The sequence below is a fragment of the Silurus meridionalis genome, chromosome 7 (assembly GCF_014805685.1).
Source record: "Silurus meridionalis isolate SWU-2019-XX chromosome 7, ASM1480568v1, whole genome shotgun sequence".
Taxonomy (NCBI): domain Eukaryota; kingdom Metazoa; phylum Chordata; class Actinopteri; order Siluriformes; family Siluridae; genus Silurus; species Silurus meridionalis.
Window position 1 is genome coordinate 11,781,172 of NC_060890.1, and position 21,586 is coordinate 11,802,757.

Consider the following 21,586-nt stretch of genomic DNA (forward strand, 5'->3'; position numbering starts at 1 on the left):
AATTCCTGCATAAGAAAACTACTGTAAGCCACAACTTGATTCATTTTAAATCATATAATTTGTTTAAAATGCATGGTTATGGATTAAATATTGATATATCAAAAGGCACACCCTTTTATTAGTTCACTGGATTGCTGAAAATACCATTGGGGAACATTTATGAAAGCTAGCTGTTTGATATTTTAGGCATAAGTGAATAGTTACAAATCTGAAAAATAAACACTAAATAAGTTTTTAAGTAAATAAACACAAATAAATCAAGTAATTCGTAATTTGGTAAGTATGAATATGCCATGGTTTACAAGGAGGATAAGCTGGTCAGCCAATAGACCTAAGCTATGAAACAATGTCTGTAAAGCTTATGAGGATGTATAAATGATACTACATTATGAAATCAGCTTGTGTTCTTGATCTCATTAACACAGAATAGGATATTTTTCTCCTCCAACTTTATATCACACATTTTTCACTTCATTTCACAGCTTCTATGTACTTTTTAATTAGATAATGACTTAATTTGTTATTTTATTAGCATAAAAAAGAATCTTTCGCATTTTCTTACACATTTTCTTTCATTTGTCATTTCATTTGTCATTTTTATGTTTTTATTTGGCCTTTTGTGTGCTTGACGTTTCAAGGAGTTTTGTGCAATCAAATGCAAACAAATGCATATATCATTTATTTATTTTGGTTTTCATTACATGTATACAGTCTTTACCAGTGCTGGTGCAGTATATAGGTTTAAGACATTTTAATACTGAGGGTTGTAACATGAAAAGCATAAAACAGACAAATTGTTTTTGACATTCCCCCCAAAAATATCAAATGCATTGTGTAGTTAGATGATATTAAAAAAGTGTCTAAATGTCTGTAAACTCCTGAAGGTTTGTGCGTGAATGGATGAAGGTACATTGGGACAGTGTTGATGTAGGATGTAGGCAGGCTAATCTGCAGATTCGTCCAACACTGGCGCTGTGGACAAATCCATGGTTTGATACCTAGATCTAAGCAGGTTATTGGAAGTGGCAATCCATGACGGTCTCATTTCATGTGAACATTTTCTAGCAGTTTGTAGGTTGCTTTGTGACTGAGTAAAAGTAAGTCTCAGCTACACTATCTAGCTTTAGGCTTATAGTCTCTGTACATCTTGTGAGTCTTTGGGGATCGTAAAAGAAAACAGGGTTCCTGTAGAATTTTCATTATATAGTTTAGTTACTATCCAGTATGTTTATATTTAGTGTTGTCCCTTCCTAGTAGAAAATATACAACTTTATAAAACAGAGATTATTGTTTGTTAAATTGGCTTGCAGCCAGTCGAGCATAATTCCCCGCTCATCCAAACTGCTAAACTCCACCCGCTGTCGTTGTAAACACGCCTCGGCTGTGCGCATGCGCAGTGTTTGGTTTTTAAATTGAACCTATGAACAACATGGTGCTCAGGATCACGCCAGAAAATGGGGGACAGAAGTAAAAGTAAAGTACACCATCATGCAGAATATGATTTTTCCTCCTCCAGAGAAGAACGCGAGTGGAATAAACCCTGACACTTCATCAGCAGCGTTGAACAGATGCACTAGACTGAGTGGATATTAACCCACAACACGACACAAGTGATTGTTATTGTTTTCTGGTCTTTTCGGTTAGCTAGCTATTAGCTAGTTAGCATTGTAGCAGCACAGCCGCTAGTTCTCCGGTGAATTGCGAATCAAAATGGAGGCGAGCTGCAGTGAGTGAGGCGCCTGGTTACTTCTGTGGCAGGACGTCTTTTGCGGGTCTCGGTTTATTGTCGGAGAATGTTGGTGCTGCACTGAATAAATGTGCACGATGTGAGGCTGAAATCTGTTTAGCATCTAAGCTAATTATCAAGCTCGCAGGACTGTGTTTAGCAGCATCATGTCGGATCTGCAGTGTTGTTTTTGTGGGACGTTTCGGTGCCACGTTCATCATTTGTGTTTTACAGCGTCTCAGTTTGCTCTGACTGCGGCGGACTAATCAGTGAGATAAATACGGGTTTTCATCGGCGATATGGTTCATTCTGTGGCCTGTTTTCGTCATGAATATGCGGACTGAGTCCATATCAAACGTGGGACTGCGCTCCGAGTCGAAGAGTTTTTACCTGCCAAAAGGACACAGTATTGGTGTCCCAATAAATTCCCACAGCTTGCTGACAGAAACGCATGACACTGTTGGAATCACCCTCAAGGACGCGGGGCAGCGTTTGGTTAAATCAAGAAACCTGGCCAAGGATCTGGGTGGGAAAGCTGCTCGGCCTTTATTGCCGGTGGGACAAAACAAAGCTGGTGCTTCTGGGACCAGCTCTGAGAGCACAGACAGGTCAGCATCTCAAACCAAACCAATGGGGGGTGAAGGAACCCCTGTTAAAAGCAAAACTCCGCTTGGACAAACCAGTGCTACTGATAATAAAGCAGAATTTGTTTCCATGAATTCCCACAATTCAAGAGAGTCTGGTGGTGAGGACATCACAAAGGGGTTTGAAACCATGGGGGCTCACAGCACCGTGTCTCATGAACATACGGAAAGCAAACGAAACAACCTGAGGAAGACTTCTGGTCATCCCAATTCACAAGCCAACTGTCTTCATCAGTTACTTTTACTTCAGCTGGACCTGATAGAGCAACAGCAGCAGCAGCTGCAGGCGAAGGACAAGGAGATAGACGAATTAAAAGCGGACAGAGACACGGTATGTGGTTTTTTAATAAGGGCGTTATTGATAATGCCATGGCATCTGAAACTTGGAATATAACACACGTATTGAGTGAGAATTTTATAACAATTTTATTTTTTTGGACGCGACTGCCTCACAGCTGCTTGCGCGGATCGAGAGGATGGAACGGCGTTTACAGCTGATGAGTAAGGAACCACGGGACAAGCGTCTTTTTCAGCCTTTAGAGAGATGGGTCCCAGACACTGATGACTTTTGGGATTCAGATGCAGGGGACAGTGCTCAGACTCCCACATCTAAGACCCCATTTAGTCGAAGCAGCAAAGCGCAAAAGAGGTAAAAAAAAAAGTCTTGTGCATGTGCTGTCAAGTTTTGCTTTCTTTTTTACTGATGAATAATTTGCTTTATTTACTATTTAGAAAATGTGGCTTCTTGGATTCCAAAATACATAGGTCACAGGGCAAGTCTTCTAGGCTAACCCCCCAGAAGTCTGACACTGAAGCAGCCTCACCATGTCAAAGGGAGCTGCGGAACAAAGAAACCCCTGAGAAGACAACACCTGGGAGGTTATTTGGCCAGACCGAAACAACAGAAGATGCAGAAGAGAGCTGTGAAAATGAAGAATTTCCGTTCATGACGACGACAGAAATGTACCTGTGCTGCTGGCACCAACCCCCTGCTTCCCCCCTCTGTGAACCTTCCCCCAAGAAAGAAGATGATGTTGCCAGTAAGTGCTTGGGATGCAACAATTTTCTTTTAAATATCTGGAACATTTGGTCCGTGTGATCAAACAAATATGTACTTTTTAAACCTTTTGCACAGTTCCATCCTGGCGGGAAAACAGCATTGATCCTTTGAGGGATGAAGATGCTTTAGATATTTCAGAGGTGAGATCATTTCTTACTTTTATTTCCATTTTTTCTCCCAGCTGTGTTGCCATTACAGTGCATACCACTCGTGTCCAGTCATAATTAATAAACACATGTCTCTTAAGACCAGATCTGGTTTTTCTATACATCTTATATTTCATATATTTAATTGTCTGCAGAATCTTGAAGATGGGGCATTTCTGAAACGTCACTCAAAGCTCGAGCTGGATGAGAAGAGAAGGAAAAGGTAAAGGTCAATGTACAGGATGTATTGATTAAATTATAGATTTATTTATTTATGCACATTAATATGATTCTGAGAGTTCTTACTTTTTACATTTCCATTCTTTGCATTGACCTGACTCTCTTTTACATTAGATGGGACATTCAGAGGATACGGGAGCAGCGTATGCTTCAACGGCTCCAGCAGCGCATGGAAAAAAGGAAACTAAATATTCAGGAGAGTGAACCAGAGATTTCCTCGTTTTACCCTGATGTTGATGATGGTATGTTCTGTATTTTGGTTTAGACTATTAATAGGCATGCTAGCATGTTTTCATTTGGAATAAGTTTTCCATTTTTTTTTACTGTCTCATACTGATACCAAAGGTTTTTAACATGTAATCCCCTACAGTGGAATCAGTTGTTATAACACCTTTTCTGCCAGTTGTGGCCTTTGGCCGGCCTTTACCCAAGTTGACTCCACAGTAAGTACATTAGCAGAAAGATCTTGTTTAATACTATCTTGTTCCATTCCTTACTGTAACATCTGGATGAATTAATTTTTTCCTCCTCTCTTTTTTTTTTTTTTCTTTCTTCTTTTACCCCCTTAGGAACTTTGAGCTTCCATGGCTTGATGAAAGAAGTCGCTGCCGTATAGAAAATCAGAAAAAACAAACTCCTCATAGGACCTGTCGGAAATAAGGCAATCTTGCAAAAGAGTGCACAAGCTGAATGTTGAATGCTGCAGGATACTTGATCAAGTTCATAGATTTGTGTGGGTTTATTGCAGATCTATTTATGTTAATTCTCTTTAGGAAAACCCATTGTTAGTATGCCTGTAATTTCTCTTTAAACCGCATATTGTGTTAGTCTCTATTGAGTTCTGTATGAAATAGTTCTGGCCCTGGTCTATTTTTATATAAATGGTATTATTTGGGAAGGGGGGGTGTTCAGCCAGTGCTTTCACCTTGTGGTTATTGTGCATCTGATGCATTTTTGCATGCAACACCTCAAATGGTTATATTCTGCACACAATGGACTTTTGAGTAACACACAGTGCTACAACTTCTATGTTCTTGCACCATTAAAAAAAATGGTGAGGGCAAATCAAAATAAAGAATTAAAAAAAGGCTAATGTTCTCAAAATCCAAATTAAAATTTTAGAATGCATGAATGTCTATTAACAGATTGTACTGAATTTCTGTTCCATTAAAACCTTTAACCATCAAAAATTCTAAGTTAAATAACAAATGTGAGCTTTTGTCTTGTAGCAAATATTTCTTCTTCGTAAGCTTATACAAAAGGCCTCTACATCTCTAAAGCTATTCAGCATGCCCTGGACTAAAATGGCATCTGTTAGTGTTTTCTCATCAAGGAGCTGGTCAGTCAGCTGAATGAACCTGAACTTTTAATTTGATGGACATGTGTATATGTGTGTCATTCAGCAGGACAAAATGCCTCGCTTTCTATAGTAGCTTGGTTGTTTTTTAGATTGCCATGCATTTATTTTGCCATTGCATATTTCTTATAAAAGTGTAAAATTTTGTCAATCCCCATTATACTTGTAGGTTGTATATAGGCAGAAAATGTTATTTTTTTTATTATTTAATGTTTGAATGTTGTAAGTTCAGTGTAGTTCACTGAAGCAAATTGTTTTGCAAGAAAAAAAATATACAGACCATTAATTTTGTATTTTTGTCTTTCTTTCGGTATTTAAATTAGAAAAACAGGTTTATTTCTGCTCATTTCATGAATGTACCCCAAAGCACTTTTGGAACTATTAATTATTTTCTGACGGGTTTAAAAAAGGTAAAACTAGCATTTAGCACTTTCACTTTTTACAAACAAGACTTGTGATTTTCAGCATAATGAGGCCCATTTACCTGGGTGTATATTAAAACACTGCTCTTACCATAACATTGTGATTGATTTGCTTTTAGTGTGCAATCCAAATGTTAAATATAATCAGACTGATAAATGTGAAAAATATTTATTAAGAAAGAAAACAAGGCAAAACATCCCCATTACATCACCTGGATAAATACCTTACTTAAGTATACCAATAATCATATCTCTTAGCTCTTTCACCACCAATTAATTTTTAAATGTTTTAATGATTTTAGATACATGCAACCCAATGGCCCAGTACATATTGTTGTGTGAAACTTCCTAAAGAATACGCAGAATTTCTGATCATGAACTAGAACCAGAACAAGTTATACATTGATTATATAAAATAACAGCTTTATTAAGATGTATTTCAATACCTATCAGTCAATTGTATATATTTTTTATAGTACTATTTAGTGTTTATACCTCGGCTAATTCCAGCAAGGTGCTGAAAACTTCATAAGGATCAAAATCTTTGTTTTGAGCACTTGTTTGGTAGAATAACAAACAGCACATTTACAGTAGAAAAAAATGAGTACAAGCATTCACATAAGAATGCCTAAGACAAAACAGAAACCATATCCAATGTCCATGTGTCCTCTTATTTAATCTCTGAACACTATAGTAAGCTGTTAGAAAACTTTTTGCATACTTCCACCCTAAAGCCTTCTCCCTCAGTCTCTTCTGAGGTTATTTAGTCTTTCTTCCAGGTCAGCATCTGCATCTGCCAAAGTTGGCTGTGGCTCCGCTTTCTTCCCAGCAGCAACGGAGAGACTTCCCCCAGTAGATGGCAGGCCTGTGTGGGAAACATTAAGATATTCAAATGATCTGGAACAACTGACATGGGGGTCTGTATATAATGATGATATACTGTTAGGGTTTACATACCTGAAAGTTCATCTGAAAGATTCAGACCCAACTCATCCAGCACTTGGGAAACCACAGCATCACTAAAATCACAAAGTATAATAAATGGAACATAGCAATTTCGTGCATGCAGATTCAGTCTACAAATGACGTCATCCTACCTTTCCTCTTCATCATCCTCATCTCCCATTGCATCATCGATGGCATCATTCATCATTTCTTCTTTCATGTCCATAATTTCACTTTGGCGTTCAAACTCCATCATGATCTTCTGAATTTGTGGCAACTTTAACTGTGTAAAGGTCAATTTATTTATTTGAATACATTTTTCCAAAAAAATTTTAGACTTTATTTTGAAACAGAATACTTTCTTTCGCATGCTAGGGCATGTCTCACAAAGCAGGTTTAACATAGTAACTGCTGTTAACTCTTTTCATGACTAGTGAGAAAGAAGTATTTTTCCCCCCATAAAAAAGTTCATACCAGCGGGGCGGTCACGGCAGATTGAGATCTACCTTATAGTCGCACAAGCGTAAACCTTTATTTAAATTTAGCTACAGTTATCGTGAACAACTGGAATTTCCCTATATGTATGTGTAAATCTGATTGGTAGCTGGAATGTGGGTGCAGTCCATAGCACCAATCACTCTTGTGAATCACTTTATAATTATAAACAATATAAGATTCCTGGTGTTAAGATAGAATATGACACTGAATAAATGTTTAAACTGAAAATTAGGTGAGATCAATAGTATCAGGTGGAATGGAATTAAAACATCACGCCATAAAAACTGGTATATATGTAATAAGGAAATCTTCATCTGTGATAATCAGAGAAAGCGGAGAGACTCGGGACTTAGGCAGGAAACTACCAGAACATATATGATACTAAGCTACGCTCAAACAGCTAGCTAACCTATAAACCTTGCCCTGATGCATTTGTGGGTTCAAGTTTGGTTTTGATTAGAATGTGCTAAAATAACAGCAAACACATGTAACAATGAGTAATTCAAACATTACATTAGGACATATAACACATAATATACATCAAATAATACAATACTAAGTTGCTACACAATACATCTAATCTGTCAAAACTCTTTAATTAATTTAATATGAAAACCTGAAATTTGAAGTCTGCTTTACAAAATGGACATTATGTATATTTATATACATAAAAAACCTGTAAATATCTCAAATTTTGCTCGTTTTCTCTAATTTCCAAATATGCAGTTGAGAAATGTAAATGTACCGCCACACTTTAGAAACGATGATTTCTTTCTGATGATTTCTAACCTGTCTGTTCATTGTGGCCATGGCTTTGGTAACTCCTTTCATGGCTTGTGCCATGCTGTTGTTTGACTTCAGGGTTTGGATTTTGAGGCTGACTGCTTGGATATTGGCTCTCATCATGATGAACTTCTTAACGTATCTCCTGGTGCGAACCAAGTCCTTAGCCATGATCTTAACAGCATCCTGGAACAATCAAGATGACTAAATATAAATGCTGAGTTCAGTTATGGTAGTAATAATCACATTGTGTGTATGTATATGTGTGTGTATATATATATATATATATATATATATAAAATTAGTAAATGAGTAATATAATAAATAACTGTCAGATTACCATCTGTCCCTGTTTTGCCATTTTCTTAATATCAGCTATGATTTTCTTTTCCTGCTGTTCCATCCTCTGTCGTTCTCTGTCTAGCTCTCTCATGGCTCTGGTCAATGCTCTCTGGTTCTGTCTGAGCATCTCTTCTGGGGTCTTTCTCTTCCCAAATAAGAACTCCATCTAAAAACAAAAACAAAAAGGTGTGTGTGTCTATTTTATTTACATTTTTCACATTTGGCAGATGCCCTTATCCAGACTGGCTTACTGTTAACCCTTCAGCGTTATGGGCCTCACTCACGGACCCAACAGGTGCTGGAAATGTAGCTCAAAATATTCAGATGAGAAGGCTTAACATATTAACTGCTGAACTCTCACTGCATCATATAATACAACACATTTAATGGAAGACAGAAATCAGTCCCTGGTGAGAGCATGCCAAAGGTATTCTGGGTAGTCACATGAGAACCAAACCTAAAGAGTGACTCAGATCAGATCTAGTTCTGATGTCATGTCTTTAAACAAAGCTTAATGCGAAATTTACAATAGCATGTATGAGATGATGGTAGATTTATAAAAGCACAACCCAAGCTGCAACTTGAGCGGTCTCCTTTAGTTCAGCGAATAAAAACCCCCTGACTGACGGTGTAACACAGACTCCATTATCAAGTATAATCTCCCAAACATGCGCTGTAATTCGCGAATATTAACGTCATCCACTAACTACAACGATAAGAATGAATATGGGTGACGTTTGTAATTTTTAGATTTACGAACAAATGTTGTTTTGCCATAATCGCAACGACATTTAAATGTTATTAATAGATGTCCAGTTTACGCCAGTTGTGTCAGATAGCAGGCAACTTGAAAATAAGAACTAGCCGGCAAACCTGCTAGCGAACAAGCTAATGGGGAACGGGCCATAAACTTGTCGCAGGGCAGTAAAGTCTTGGATAAATAAACAAGAGATGCTTTTCTGGTTTACCTTTTACTGATGTTGTCGATGTTAATGTCCAGCACACTGACACTCAAAGTGTGAAGCCTGTTCTGTCCCTACTCTATGAGTGGTGGCTCGTTTGTTTTTCTTTATCTTACTTCCGCATTGAATCGGGTTCAATTACGTCATAGGCTGTACGTCCCATTACGTCATAGGATTTACGTCGTGCGAGTTAAAACTCTTTGTTGTAAAAAAAAAAACCACCATTATTTTATTGTCATTGTTTACCATTTTTATTTTTATCTTGATGGTTGTTTTATTGTTTGTTTACTGTTTGTAAGCATTAATAAAACAAACAAACAAAAACTTTCATGTTTCATCACTCGCATAACATCACAAATGAGTACACAGGTTTGCACTCAAAATCGGTTAATATATATTACACTGGTAAAAAGGACCAAAAAACTTATAAAGGTGTGTTTATTAATTTCTACAGCCATACAAAAGCATAACAGTATATATATATATATATATATATATATATATATATATATCGTCAAGTCAAGAACACAGTGAAATGAGACAACGTGCTCCAGAACCCTGGTTCTACATTAAACAACATAGAGCTACAACACACAACTACATAACAGAACACAGAGTTAAGGACTAAAGGAAGTGTCCTTGCCACATAAAGTGCATGATGTGCAAAACAGAAAGACAACACAAGACAGTGTGGGACAGATACACAAAAAACACTAAATAGCGCTGACCAGTAAACCTGCTGTATACTATGATTATACAGTAATGTGCAAAAGAGGACTAAAATCAAGAGTGTGTTTGTAAACACAATACGCAGAATTAACAATGCAGTGATAACGCAGTAGCAGCAGTCGAGAGGTGCAAAACAGCATGTAAACAGTATAATATGATTAAATATAAATATAATATGGGTAGTGAAATGGATTTAGATGAGTAATGAGTGTGTGTATTGAGTGTTTGCGTGTGTGTGTGTGTGTGTGTGTGTGTGTGTGTTTTGTACAGTTCAATTCTCTGTATTGAGGAGCCTGATAGCTTGAGGGAACAAAACTGTTGAACAGTCTGGATGTGATGGCCCAATTGCTTCAGAACCTGTTTCCTGATGGCAGGAGAGTGAAGAGTGTGTGTGACAAGTGTGTGGGGTCGTCCACAATGCTATTGGCTTTGCGGATGCAGCTTGTGGTGTAAATGTCTGTGATAGAGGGAAAAGAGACTCAGATGATCTTCTCAGCTGTCCTCACTATCCTCTGTAAGGTCTCGCGATCCGAGACGGTGCAGTTCCCAAACCAGGCAGTGATGCAGATACTCAGGATGCTCTCGATGGATACTCTATAGAACATGGTTAGGATGGGGGAGGAAGATGGGATTTGCTCAGCATTCTCAGGAAGTAGAGACTATGCTAGGCTTTCTTGTCGATGGAGCTGTTGTTGAGTGTATATACATATACCATGTTTAATTGGCTATTTGCTTAAAGTTTAGATTATACAAGATGTTTTTTTTTTCTTCTCTTTTTTTTGGGAAACAAGAATTCACCAATAAACCAACACAAAACAGATATTAAAATAAAGAAGGTGTCTAACAATGGGCTCAAGAAAAGTACGTATAAGTTTTTAAGGCCTTAGAGTTGAAAGGTTCAAACGTACTTATAGGAAGTGTACAAGACGTGTAGGAAATGTTCATAGCAATAGTGGCTAGTGATGGTTCTCTTTCCTACCACTAGGCGGCAGTGCAGCTTTACACTCACTTACACACGGCTGTCCGTGAATCACAGAGGAAAAAAAAATCGACTGAGGCACACAATGCAGTTTCACTGTAGCGCTATCCACCCAGGACTCACGATATTGCCAGCTTTCCAGCTCCCCTGAAAAAAACATGTATCTATTCCTCTGATTTTGACGATCGGGATTTATTGCAGCGTTTTTACGAATTCCCTTAAAGACCACACTCGAGAGATAACGTTGATTTGAGTTGCGCAAACAAGGAGATAATTGAACTTTCCCGGACTGAGTAGATTAGACTGTGGGCCGCGGAGGAGGAGGAGGAGGAGGAGGCTGGCCTGCGTTACGGCCGCTGACACTCAAGCTGCATGTCCGTGTAAATCGAGCCCGAGGCTCCGGGGCCTACTCCACTGTCGTCTAATGGAGATCGTACCAAGCGAGCAGAAGCTTGGAGAGAACGATCAGTCGCCTCGGCATATTTTGAGCGGTGGGTGATCTCTAAGGCGCGTTATGTACAACTAATACTAATGGAAACAGAGCGAGGTTCGGTTCGGTTTGGTTCCTGGCTAATACACGCAGACATGGGAAACAATCGCGCAAAGAGAAGCGATTTTCAGTCCGTGGCTCAGGCGGATTCACCCTTCTCTTTTGCTCGTCAAAGGAACGCTAGCGTAGTTAGCATGGGCTAAGGTTAGTTTAGTACGGCTGGTGGTTTTAACCCGTGGAACAGGTTCACGTCACCAGGCTTTTTTACCAGTCGGTTGCGGTAGTTGAATCGGGCGCTGGTATGGGGAACCTGGTCACCGCGAACCTGTCATCAACGCTTAGGCGAGTGTGTGGGATCATTTTAGCTGATTAGCAAACAACTTAAGCTAGCGTCATGGGATAGCGTCGTTAGCCGAGAGCTAAATTGTATTGACCTGCTATCCAGATGTTTGTCTTGTTTTTTTTTTTTTTTTTTGTCAGAATGATTCGCTTCTTTTTATACACTGATGGAAATGTATTTTCTCTCCCACACTGGACACTGCGTAGTAAATCGGTATTTAATTATGAAGGCGATGTTTACACAGGACAGTCTCAATAAGCAAGTAGCAGGCTAGCAGTATGTTAATTACCTTGCCGTCATGTTTGTTGGTAGCGAGCTTGCTAGGTCAGTTAACAGGTTAAATAAGTAACTAACTCTCATCAGATGTTGGATCAGTAGCGAATTTATTGAGTCTGAGTGTTTAATCTTTGTTTTTCACTACCGCTTTTTTTTGTCCGGTTTTGATTTAACAATGAACTTTCGGCTGCCCATTTTCCGATCGTAAAACCTGAACTGCACCAAAATGATGACGTTTGTCTGATCAGCCCTGATCCTTAACTGTCAGTTTTAAGATAACCAAATAAATAACAAGTAATTAACTATCTTCCTGATTTCATTGTATCCTATCATATATTTTTTTTAACACTTTTTATAGTTTTTATTTAATACAGAGAGAAACCATGAATGTTTGAATTCTCAAATGCAGCAGTCTGAAAGTTCATATTTTGCTTTTGTGATTTTCCTACAACAAAATCTACCTGATGTCTGGTTTCTATGTAGTGACTAAAACGTCTTAAGAAATATAATACAAGGCAGTTAAATCAGTAAGATGTCTAATTACTTGTTAATTAGCTGGTTATCAAAAAATTGATTATCTTAATGATTTTTTTTACTTTATTGTTGCTACCTAATACAATAGAAACTATCAATACTTGAATGCTCAGATGCAGCTATCTGAAAATCCATATTTTGGTTTCGTTATTTTCCTTAAACAAAATCTACCTAATGAATATTTCCTATTAAACATCTCTTTTCTTATTTACCCCTAGACATTGTGGTATTGTTTTGTAAACGTGTGTATAGGTTAATAATAAAATCTTGTATTTCCCCTTTAGATGAAACTCACAATGTCTTGACTCTAAGACATTAACGTGGAAGGAAATAGTCTGACGTATACAACAACCTGGTTTTATGGAAAACGCATCTTCGGTCAACCCTTGTCAGGCAGCAGTGTGCTGATGACATGCATTCTTCAATGGCCACAAAGCTGTAAGCAGACAGATTAACTCCACTCTGAACTGGGGAACCTACATTGGTCCAGGAGGCGTTGATTTTCCTCAGTATAAGTAAGGTCCCTCTGTGGACCAAGGTTCTAGTGCCTTTTGTACGGCTTGTGTAGGGTTCGCCTTGTAATGGATGGGCCAAGTCGAAGCGGAGGGTTGAGACAGAGCCGTCGCTCCCGTTCTCAGCGCGATAGAGAACGGCGAAGGAGGAGAGCGGACATCGGGGCCTCGTCACCTTCCTCGGGCTCAGAGCAAGAACGTTGCAGAGACTCCCTCCTTGGTGCTAGTGGTGGAGAATGTCGGCCAGGCTTTCCTGGAGTCAGGCAACGACCTCCACGTCGGCGGAAGCGGGAATCTGTGTCTTGTGAGGAAGACATCATCGATGGATTTGCCATTGCCAGCTTTATAAGTTTGGAGGCTTTGGAGGTATGTGGAATTAGTTCAACTTTTTAGTGTGTTATAGTTATAAAAGTGTGCTATAGTATTTTGTAGTATTGTCCATTTACCTAGCTTACACTGCTTGCTTTTGTTTATAAGCCATGATTATTGTTTTGTGACTAAATTTCCTGTAAGTGATTTGGGCATCAGAGATTTCTGTAGTTAATTATTTTACATGTAGGTGGGGGCATTTTTAGTAGTGGTAAAACTCATTCATTTTCTGCATGTGCATTGTAAAAGATGGATTGTTCTCTGAAGCCGCCAGAGCGTGCTGGTATGTTGATGGGGAGAGGGAGCAAAAGAAAGAGAGGCCTGGATGAGAATGGAGGGCCACTCACAGAGCCAGAAGAAGGACCTCCAGCTACTTACACCACCAGTAGCTGGGAGAAGCGTAGAAATGAGAAGAAAAAGAGAGATTCCAAGGTGAGGGACAAAGTTTACTCAGAAGTCTAATTAGTCATAATATCTCTATTGTCTGATCTCAGTACTTTATTTGATGTTCAGCTTCAGCATGTCATTTGGCCTTGTTGCTTGTTTGCTTTTTACATGGCTGTTAAGACCAAACCACGATTCATCAGATGATATATGTTATGTTCAATTGGTGTTTAAGATATGACTTTTTTTTATGGCCTGTTGGTTCTGCTTCTTAAAAATTCTGCAACCAACATTTGCGAATTGTGTTACAGGTATCAGGAAACCTCATGGAGACAGGATACATTGTAAGGATGTTTTTTGTTGTTGTTGTTTTTTTTTAAATAGGTTTTTGTTAATATATTCGTACTTTAGGAATTTATATATATGTTTTACACATGAATATACTTAACAGTTAACAGGGCATTTTATTATTGTCTGTCACTTTGTTCTCAGTGTGATGCAGAGAGTGAGTCGGGGGATAAGGTGAGTGACTTTACTTACGATTTCTTTAAAGTTATATTTTGGGGGCATTGTCAAAAGTTTGATACATGTCACTAAGCACTGTGTTTTGTTTGTTTTTTTGCCTCAGGCTTCTGACAACGATATGGAACCTACATTCGTTGTTAGTACTAGAGAAGGTAGATATTTTGCACATTTCTAAACTACAGGTGGCAAAATCTATCTTAAGTTGTAATTTCATGTATTATTTATTATTACAGTAGATTTAAAACCATTTGTACAGTTTGTAAATGCATGACAAGGTTGCATTTATGTGAAAGCCTGTCATTTCCCATCGTTTTAATGCATATGCAAACAAATGCAAACTTTCATGACTGTGAAAATAGACCAGCTTTGGAAGAGAATGTGTTTCTCCTGGAAAAAAATTTAATGCAATCCACCTTATTAGTTAAATATTGCTTTCAAAAATATACATATATATTTTTTTTAGTTTAAACAATTATTTGCCATTGTTACATGAAACATGGAATCCAGCACATTTTTTAGGGGGGGAAGTTAAAAAAGTGTTGTATGACATTGTTATTGTTAATAACAACAAGAATAGCATTATTATAATAGTTTTGTTTAGTCTTTGAACTGTATAGATGTCATAATATGCAAAGAAAATTTGCCGTGATATTTGTCTGTGTATATTTTTGGTGGTAAAGAGGAGCATATTGGAAAATTAATTTGTATCTTTCCTGCAGTATCCTCCAATCAAGTGAGTATTGCCTCTACTGTGAGCAATGGCTGCGCCCTGTTGCCTTCAAACAGTGGGCCACCTCGTCTGTCAGTGACTCCACGAGTCTCTGGCCTGGAACGTAGTCAGGAGAGGAGTCTGGAGCTGCCATACCCTGAAGCCACCACTACCTCATCCTCGCTTCTGCTGCCCCGTTCTCCAGCCACTGTATCCACCTCACTGGCTGAACAAAATGGAAATGCTGCTCCACACCACCGCCGTGATTGCAGCCCACCACAACATAAACCGAAACAGTTCCTTCCCTTTTCTAGCCGCTCACAAAATCACTTTGGCATGGCTAACAACAACAGGTCCGTGCCAAGCATTATATTATACTATAATAGAAATTCAATATTATTTATTTCTCTAGTTTCAATCTGGTTATCTTTTAAATACTTGATGCCACATATTTGCTACTGTGCTAACGCTACCGTACAAAAAAAATGAATGTCATTCACTTCTAACTTTGGTATGCTTTTTTTTTGTTGTTGGTTTTTTGTTTTAAATCAGGAACGGTACCTCAGTTAAGACTCCACCTTCATCCACCTCTTCCTCTTCAATTCGACCGCCCACTCCTTCTACTAGTGTGCCTGCAGGCCGAGGCCCATCTGGTGTGCTGCGACCTTCATCACACCCAAGCCCTAGTGCACTCTTCACCCCTCCGCCTGGTCTCCCTCCACCTCCTCCTCTTTTGCAGGTGTCACCTCGCTCTTCAGCAGGTACATTTCACTCCCCTTTTGTGCATACAGCTACTAAGGATAATTTGTATTTCCATGCAGTTACTCAGATACTCGTTAAAGGTTAATTCTATAAAGTAGTTCCCAGCATTTTTCCTCTTGTATAGATAATTAAATTGTTTGTTCTCTGATGCATATAGATCCTGAGCTGCTCCGCCAGGAGCTGAACCCGCACTTCCTTGAAGGCAGAGCCTCTGGGAACAGTGCTGGAGTTAATGCTACCTCAGCATCAGGTGGCTCCTCCGTTTCCTCCAGTTCTGGGACCTCCAGCAGGGCAGTGCAGGGCCAGCCCTCTATCCCACCCATGGCCTATCAATTCCATCAGCACAACCATCAACACCAGCACACCCACACCCACCAACACTTTCTGCACCCACCGGCTCCTGCTCCTCCAATGGTAAGGTCACAAATGCCAGTAACTCAATTGGAATAGCTGTCGTTAAAATACATTTCATGTTGTCAGTAATATTAATATCGTTTATTAATGATTTTCTCATATTTTCTAGTTTGAGAAATTCACAGGCAAGATCGATGGTCTCTTTCGGCACCAAGTAAGTTTTACATGTTTAAAATGAATATAAGACCAATCTCAATTAACTAAATTGACAGTAATTTTTGGACTTCTCTTTGCCTTTCTGAGAATATGACAAAGTAGTACCATTTAGTAGTACCAAAAGAAGTGCCATTCTTTTGATGTTGCATTTTTTTTTTTTTCTCTAAGTTTTTTCCTCAGTACCCACCACCTGTGCCTGGAATCCAGCCTGTACTTCCCCCCACTGGACCATTTAGTTCTTTGCAAGGAGCCTTTCAACCTAAGGTAAGGAATGTTATCAATGCCTTATTTTAATTATAATTTAAAGATGTAATTAAAAAATATCTGACAATGATGTTTTTATCCATTACTAATCGTTTTTTTTTGTTTTAAATAAACAAGTACAAATTTCCATAATAACTTCAATAAAGCGCATCTTTTCTAACGCATATGGACATAAAAGTTAATGCATGCAGTTAGAGGTATTGGTACTTGTAATGGTTTACAACGGTGTCTTGTGATAGCTTGTTGCCCTCCAGGGACCTGCTCCAGATATGCCTGCTCGTCTGGGAGTTGTACCTCCCCACCTCCAACCTAAAGACCCCAGGGTATTGATCTTACAATAATGGAATTCCATAATGTATTGCTAACATTGGATCATCTGATTTTCTACAAATTCATATACCATTTATTTTTGGATGAGAATTCTCATTTTACTTTCACAGATAACAGACCCTTTTGCTCCATCACTAAAAGTCAGTAATGTAAGTATGACTCCTCTGACCATCAAACCTATTTTTTTTTTTTTTTTTTTTTTAGTCTAGTTTATTTTTTTGGTAAAGATCATTCACACTTTAGTTCAATTATCACACATTTGGACCTTGCAGAAGCCTGGAAAATGGTGTGCTATGCATGTGCGTGTGGCCTGGATGATTTTGAGGCATCAGGAGAAAGTTAAGGTTTGTTCATTTATTTTGCCCATTCTCTTTGTGTTTGTCTCATTTCAGGACTATGTCTCAAAAACATCCTGGTTTCCTGATATTACAGTGGTTTTTCCCCCCTTCTTCCTCATGCAAAATGACTTTATATTGATGCCTTATGCTTTGAACTCTTTCAGTTGATGCAGGCAGATCCTCAAAAGCTGGAATTACGCAATGACCTGCCACCCCGTCTCCCTGGCTCTGGTGGTATTGGAGGAATAGGCAACCTAGGAGCACTTGGAGGTCCTCTGCCACCAACCCATGATCTCACTAGACCTGGTAGTCTCTTTGCAGCTGCTAGTATGTATATTTCTTTTATATCCTTGTATTCCATCGGAAACACAATTTATACACATAAAATATGTCCTGTTCTTAAATTTGAGACCATTATAACTTGTAATAACTAAAATAAAGTTTGCTTGGCATTACATGAGACAAAACTTTACTGTCTTGCATACACAAGCAACTTCGTTGCGATGTTCCCAGATGGCTTGGAGAGGATCCAACATATATTAAACAATGAATAAAGTGAAAACACTCAATGGTACTCCATTAAAGGGTGTTATATAAATATTTGAGTTGACCCCTGTGTCTTCTCAGGTGGAGTCAATCCATCCTCCACTTCCTTCATCCCTCCATCAACGCCCCACTCCTCTTTCCTCACCCCAGCAACTCATCTGGGTAAGAGATTGGACGAGTGAGCTTAACTATAGTCTAGTTTTGTTTTCTAAAATATTGTACAGGAATGTAGTACAAGAATGGCAATCAAGCTCTTACGGTTGATGTGTGGCATCAAACATAAAACAGGGCATAGAATAAATGTACCCTCCCAGACAAGCTGCTAAAATAATTGCTTATCTTTGCCTAAACTTACTGATAGCAGTCAGTTTGTTATTGAGATTGGCATGATCAATACTGATGTGGTGTGTTGTACATTTACAGATCCATATGGCCGCTCACCCCCCTTTCCACCATTGGGAGCACTTGGTGCTGGTGCCTTTGGGGGACTAGGTAGCCCCTCACTGGGTAAGTCAAAATATCTATTTAAAGATGACTTATCTTGCAATTTCAACGTTTTAAAAAAAAATTGTTTTTGTTTGTTTGGGTTTTTTTTTTTGGGTCAGGTGCTAGTTCAGTTTTTGGTCATAAGGCGGAACCATCTGCAAGTGCAGTAGGAGGATTGGGCAACCCACACGATCCATGGAATCGTATACATGTTGCCCCTCCTTACCCATCAGGACCCTCTTGGGCCAAAGGACTGGAAAAAAGGGATGACCGAGATAGAGGGAAAGACATGGGAGGAAGAGAACTGACTCAAATAAAAGATGAAAAAGACAGGTATGACAGGTATAACTCATTGTGCACATTTTACTTATATGCCCAAGAAACTGTATAAATTTGATCTTACACAGGGTTTTGTATTTAATTATCTACATACTGTGTTTCACGTCATCTCTTAGGGACAGTCTGCTTTATGGTCGCCAACCCGTGCGAATGTCCCCGGGTGCAGCGAAGCACCGCAGCAGCACTCCCAGCTCTCACATGAATGGACTTGGACCTTTAAACATAGTTGCTGCTCAGTCTGATGTGCAAAACAGAGACCGGGAACGTGAAAGGGAGCGAGATCGAGAGTCAGACAAAAGACATCATTCATCATCCAGGGTACCAGCTTCAACCTCCTCAGCACCGGACAGGCCTCGTTCATCCACGTCATCTGTTCTCGCAACCCCTCCTCCAAATGCACCTTCAGCATCTTCCCCTCTGGACTTATTTGGAAGACAGACACATGCTCTCAACTCAGAACCCTCCCATCCAGCCCAAAGAGAGAGTAGTGGTCCAGCTTCTTCCTCCTCATCAGTCAGTTCACTTCCAGTCAAGAAGCCTGACCGGACAACTACTCCAGTTTCTAAGCCTCCCACTAGTCTCCCCCCTGGGCTGCTTCATCCCCCAGTTAAAGTCAAGGAAGAAAGAAAGGAGGAGCCTGAGCCAGTGCCCATCTCCCTAACACATCCATCCGTACCCACTCATAGCTTTGAGAGGCCTAACAGTCGCCACACACACCATCCTTCAACTCCGTCTTCAACTCTTTCGTTGACTCCCACCTCTGGAGTGCCTCTTCCTCCTCCTACTCCACACCCCACCCACCACCATCTTCCACTTTTGGATCGCTCTCGATTAACCCTTGAGGCTTATCTTAGTGGAGCTGGTGGACCAGCTGGACTAGTTGTAGGTCCTCCAGTGGATCGATTTGCAGCTCATCCGCATACACCACCTCAAGGACATTCACAGGCTCCTCACAGCTTCCCCTGGGATCCTTGGAGGGAACTTGCTGCTCAGCAACAGCAACAGCAGCGTAGAGAGATCTTAGCCCAACGGTCAGATCCCCATCTTGCACTGCGCACTGATCCGCACTTGTCCCGTCTACTTCAGCATCAGCACGCTCGATACCTAGAGGCAGAGAGAGCAGCTGCAGTAGCGGCAGCAGTGGCTGTTGGCCCCCATCATCAAGTGGGACCGACCCCCACTTCTTCAGCCTCATCCTCTGCGACCCGGCCGGAGTTTGCATTGATGACTCCTTTTGATCGCCCTCATCAGGTTGGTGGTCATGGAGGTGGGATGCTGGACGAGGACCAGCGTACTTCAATGTTCCGTGACTTTGAAAGAGTGCGATATTTTGGGATGCATTCACACCTTTCAACAGCTCACCTGCCCAGCCCATCTCATGCAGCCCACCTAGACCTAGACTTGTTGTCTCACACTCAGCTTCATCCTCCAGGAGGCGCCACACCTTCACATCACCCAAGCCTCTATTCCCGCTTGGGCCCATTGCATCCACATTCTCATGTCCCCAATGGAATGCTCACCAAACCGCCCAGTCTAGTTCCACCCTTGTCAGTTGGGGCACCCCCTCCACTTATTCCATCTGCGACGAGGTCCTCTACTCCACCTCGCAGTTCCAGACTCGGTGGGGCTGGAGATTTGGCCATGTTCAGCTCACATAAGGATGGAGAGTCCAGATAGTACTAAGAAGGGCTGGTGCAAGGGATTTATAGATCTCAAACTGCAAATCTAGAAGTAGAAGTTTAGGCAGGATACTCCAAGCCTGCTGAAGCTACAGTGATCATACACGAGTGTTCAAATTACCTGAGTGGAGGGCAGAGACACTTCAGAGGGCTGCTCAGTATATTTATCCACTGTGGTTATATTGGTGCAATTTAAGGTACTCTCCCCAACCCCCTCCAGTGCTTTTTCATTTATATTTAGGATTTTCTTAAAGAGGCCTGTGGATGTTCAGAGACTAAAGGCAATGTTCTGTAATATGAAATATATACATACAAGCCCTGCAGGGTTGTCTCCAAGCTGATGGCTCCAAAGGTGTATTCAGAGAAAAAGTCTGCATTGTACTGCATTTTCTGACATGTATTTCCCATTTATGAACTCATGGCTTAAAAAAAAAAAGAAAAAAAAAGCCAGCTATAGAGATTGAAATCTGCACATGAAGAAATGGAAAATGGAGTCTGACAGCTTAATTTGTGCTTTTCTGTTTGTCTAGTGTGTGCTCTGTCTATAACTAGATTGAAGAAACAGCACTGTTGGAAAATGAACTTAAAGAAACACATCGTCTGCTTTCTGCTCTCAATGCATCTACAGCAAAACCGTGATCTAAGGCACAACTTCCATGAACATTACAATGAACGTCTGCAGATTTATTTTATTTTAATCTTTAAAAATATTATTAACTGTACATCTTGTTTGATATTTTAAAATTTAAATGGAAAACAAACTTTCCCATTTTCCTACATTCTGACTCTACATGAGCTGGAACAGAATACAGTAGAATAGTGATATTCCTTTTGTAATTATTATTGTTAACATTAATTACCTTATATAATAAACATATTCACTGTTTGTTATAATGTCATTGTTTCAGGTCTCAGCAGTGGCACTCCCTTCTTAGAGCAAGACAAAAACTGCTTCAAGAAATTAGGGATAGCATTTGCTTGTGAACCGAGTTTGTATTTTTGACAAAACCTGTCCATTTAGCTGTTGATTTATAAATATATTTATAAATTGGGAAATTACTGTGATAAGATCTAAACATCCCTAGGTGGACAAACATTTTCCATAAAAGATGCATTTCATACAAGCATGTACCATCAACTAAATAAAAGGATGCTGGTTTTGTATGTACAAACAACCGCAGGTTTGAAGGGACTTGTGAACGGAGAACAAGACATTACCGGTTAACTCTTTGAGCAAAAACCTTTTTATATCTTTAAATATGTTCCCCCTCAAAAAGAAAGCAAGTAAGAATAATTATTA

The 21,586-nt window shown here is 39.6% G+C and overlaps 3 protein-coding genes across 11 annotated transcripts; 2 read left to right on the plus strand and 1 right to left on the minus strand.

Moving 5' to 3' along the window:
• Positions 1-1,372: 1,372 nt before the first annotated feature.
• msl1b (MSL complex subunit 1b) lies at positions 1,373-5,464 on the plus strand. Of its 2 annotated transcripts, none has more exons than XM_046854267.1 (8): positions 1,373-2,701; positions 2,826-3,019; positions 3,136-3,410; positions 3,506-3,570; positions 3,732-3,799; positions 3,931-4,058; positions 4,187-4,259; positions 4,386-5,464. In XM_046854267.1, the coding sequence occupies exons 1-8, from the start codon at positions 2,054-2,056 to the stop codon at positions 4,474-4,476; spliced, it is 1,542 nt and encodes a 513-aa protein (XP_046710223.1). In that variant the 5' UTR covers positions 1,373-2,053; the 3' UTR covers positions 4,477-5,464. The 2 variants fall into 2 exon arrangements, with proteins under 2 accessions (XP_046710223.1, XP_046710222.1); XM_046854266.1 differs by having other exon boundaries at positions 1,377-2,701; positions 3,103-3,410.
• Positions 5,465-5,748: 284 nt separating this feature from the next.
• chmp2a (charged multivesicular body protein 2A) lies at positions 5,749-9,272 on the minus strand. Its single transcript, XM_046854268.1, has 6 exons — positions 9,132-9,272; positions 8,162-8,329; positions 7,828-8,007; positions 6,693-6,823; positions 6,553-6,614; positions 5,749-6,460 (listed from the first exon to the last, which is right to left on the minus strand). Exons 2-6 carry the CDS (start codon positions 8,327-8,329, stop codon positions 6,339-6,341), a joined length of 663 nt encoding a protein of 220 aa, XP_046710224.1. The 5' UTR covers positions 9,132-9,272; the 3' UTR covers positions 5,749-6,338.
• Positions 9,273-10,884: 1,612 nt separating this feature from the next.
• fbrs (fibrosin) lies at positions 10,885-21,177 on the plus strand. 8 transcript variants are annotated; one of them, XM_046854375.1, is made up of 19 exons: positions 10,885-11,324; positions 12,758-13,351; positions 13,604-13,786; positions 14,050-14,082; positions 14,231-14,260; positions 14,367-14,415; positions 14,983-15,325; positions 15,525-15,733; positions 15,892-16,148; positions 16,258-16,302; positions 16,473-16,568; positions 16,808-16,891; positions 17,009-17,047; positions 17,171-17,242; positions 17,401-17,563; positions 17,864-17,944; positions 18,206-18,289; positions 18,388-18,610; positions 18,724-21,177. In XM_046854375.1, exons 2-19 carry the CDS (start codon positions 13,055-13,057, stop codon positions 20,282-20,284), a joined length of 3,849 nt encoding a protein of 1,282 aa, XP_046710331.1. In that variant the 5' UTR covers positions 10,885-11,324; positions 12,758-13,054; the 3' UTR covers positions 20,285-21,177. The 8 variants fall into 8 exon arrangements, with proteins under 8 accessions (XP_046710331.1, XP_046710333.1, XP_046710334.1 ...); XM_046854377.1 differs by having other exon boundaries at positions 16,823-16,891; XM_046854378.1 differs by having other exon boundaries at positions 13,622-13,786.
• Positions 21,178-21,586: the final 409 nt, after the last annotated feature.

Excerpts from the sequence above, each read along its gene's own strand:
- msl1b (XM_046854266.1), top strand. The coding sequence starts at position 2,054 with ATGAATATGCGGACTGAGTCCATATCAAACGTGGGACTGCGCTCCGAG. Across the intron at positions 3,800-3,930 it reads GATGAGAAGAGAAGGAAAAG|ATGGGACATTCAGAGGATAC; the intron begins GTAAAGGTCAAT and ends CTTTTACATTAG. Across the intron at positions 4,260-4,385 it reads TTACCCAAGTTGACTCCACA|GAACTTTGAGCTTCCATGGC; the intron begins GTAAGTACATTA and ends TTACCCCCTTAG.
- chmp2a (XM_046854268.1), bottom strand. The coding sequence starts at position 8,329 with ATGGAGTTCTTATTTGGGAAGAGAAAGACCCCAGAAGAGATGCTCAGA. Across the intron at positions 8,008-8,161 it reads TGGCAAAACAGGGACAGATG|GATGCTGTTAAGATCATGGC; the intron begins GTAATCTGACAG and ends TGATTGTTCCAG. Across the intron at positions 6,461-6,552 it reads TCTTTCAGATGAACTTTCAG|GCCTGCCATCTACTGGGGGA; the intron begins GTATGTAAACCC and ends TTTCCCACACAG.
- fbrs (XM_046854375.1), top strand. The coding sequence starts at position 13,055 with ATGGATGGGCCAAGTCGAAGCGGAGGGTTGAGACAGAGCCGTCGCTCC. Across the intron at positions 14,416-14,982 it reads CGTTGTTAGTACTAGAGAAG|TATCCTCCAATCAAGTGAGT; the intron begins GTAGATATTTTG and ends TCTTTCCTGCAG. Across the intron at positions 17,564-17,863 it reads TAGTCTCTTTGCAGCTGCTA|GTGGAGTCAATCCATCCTCC; the intron begins GTATGTATATTT and ends GTGTCTTCTCAG.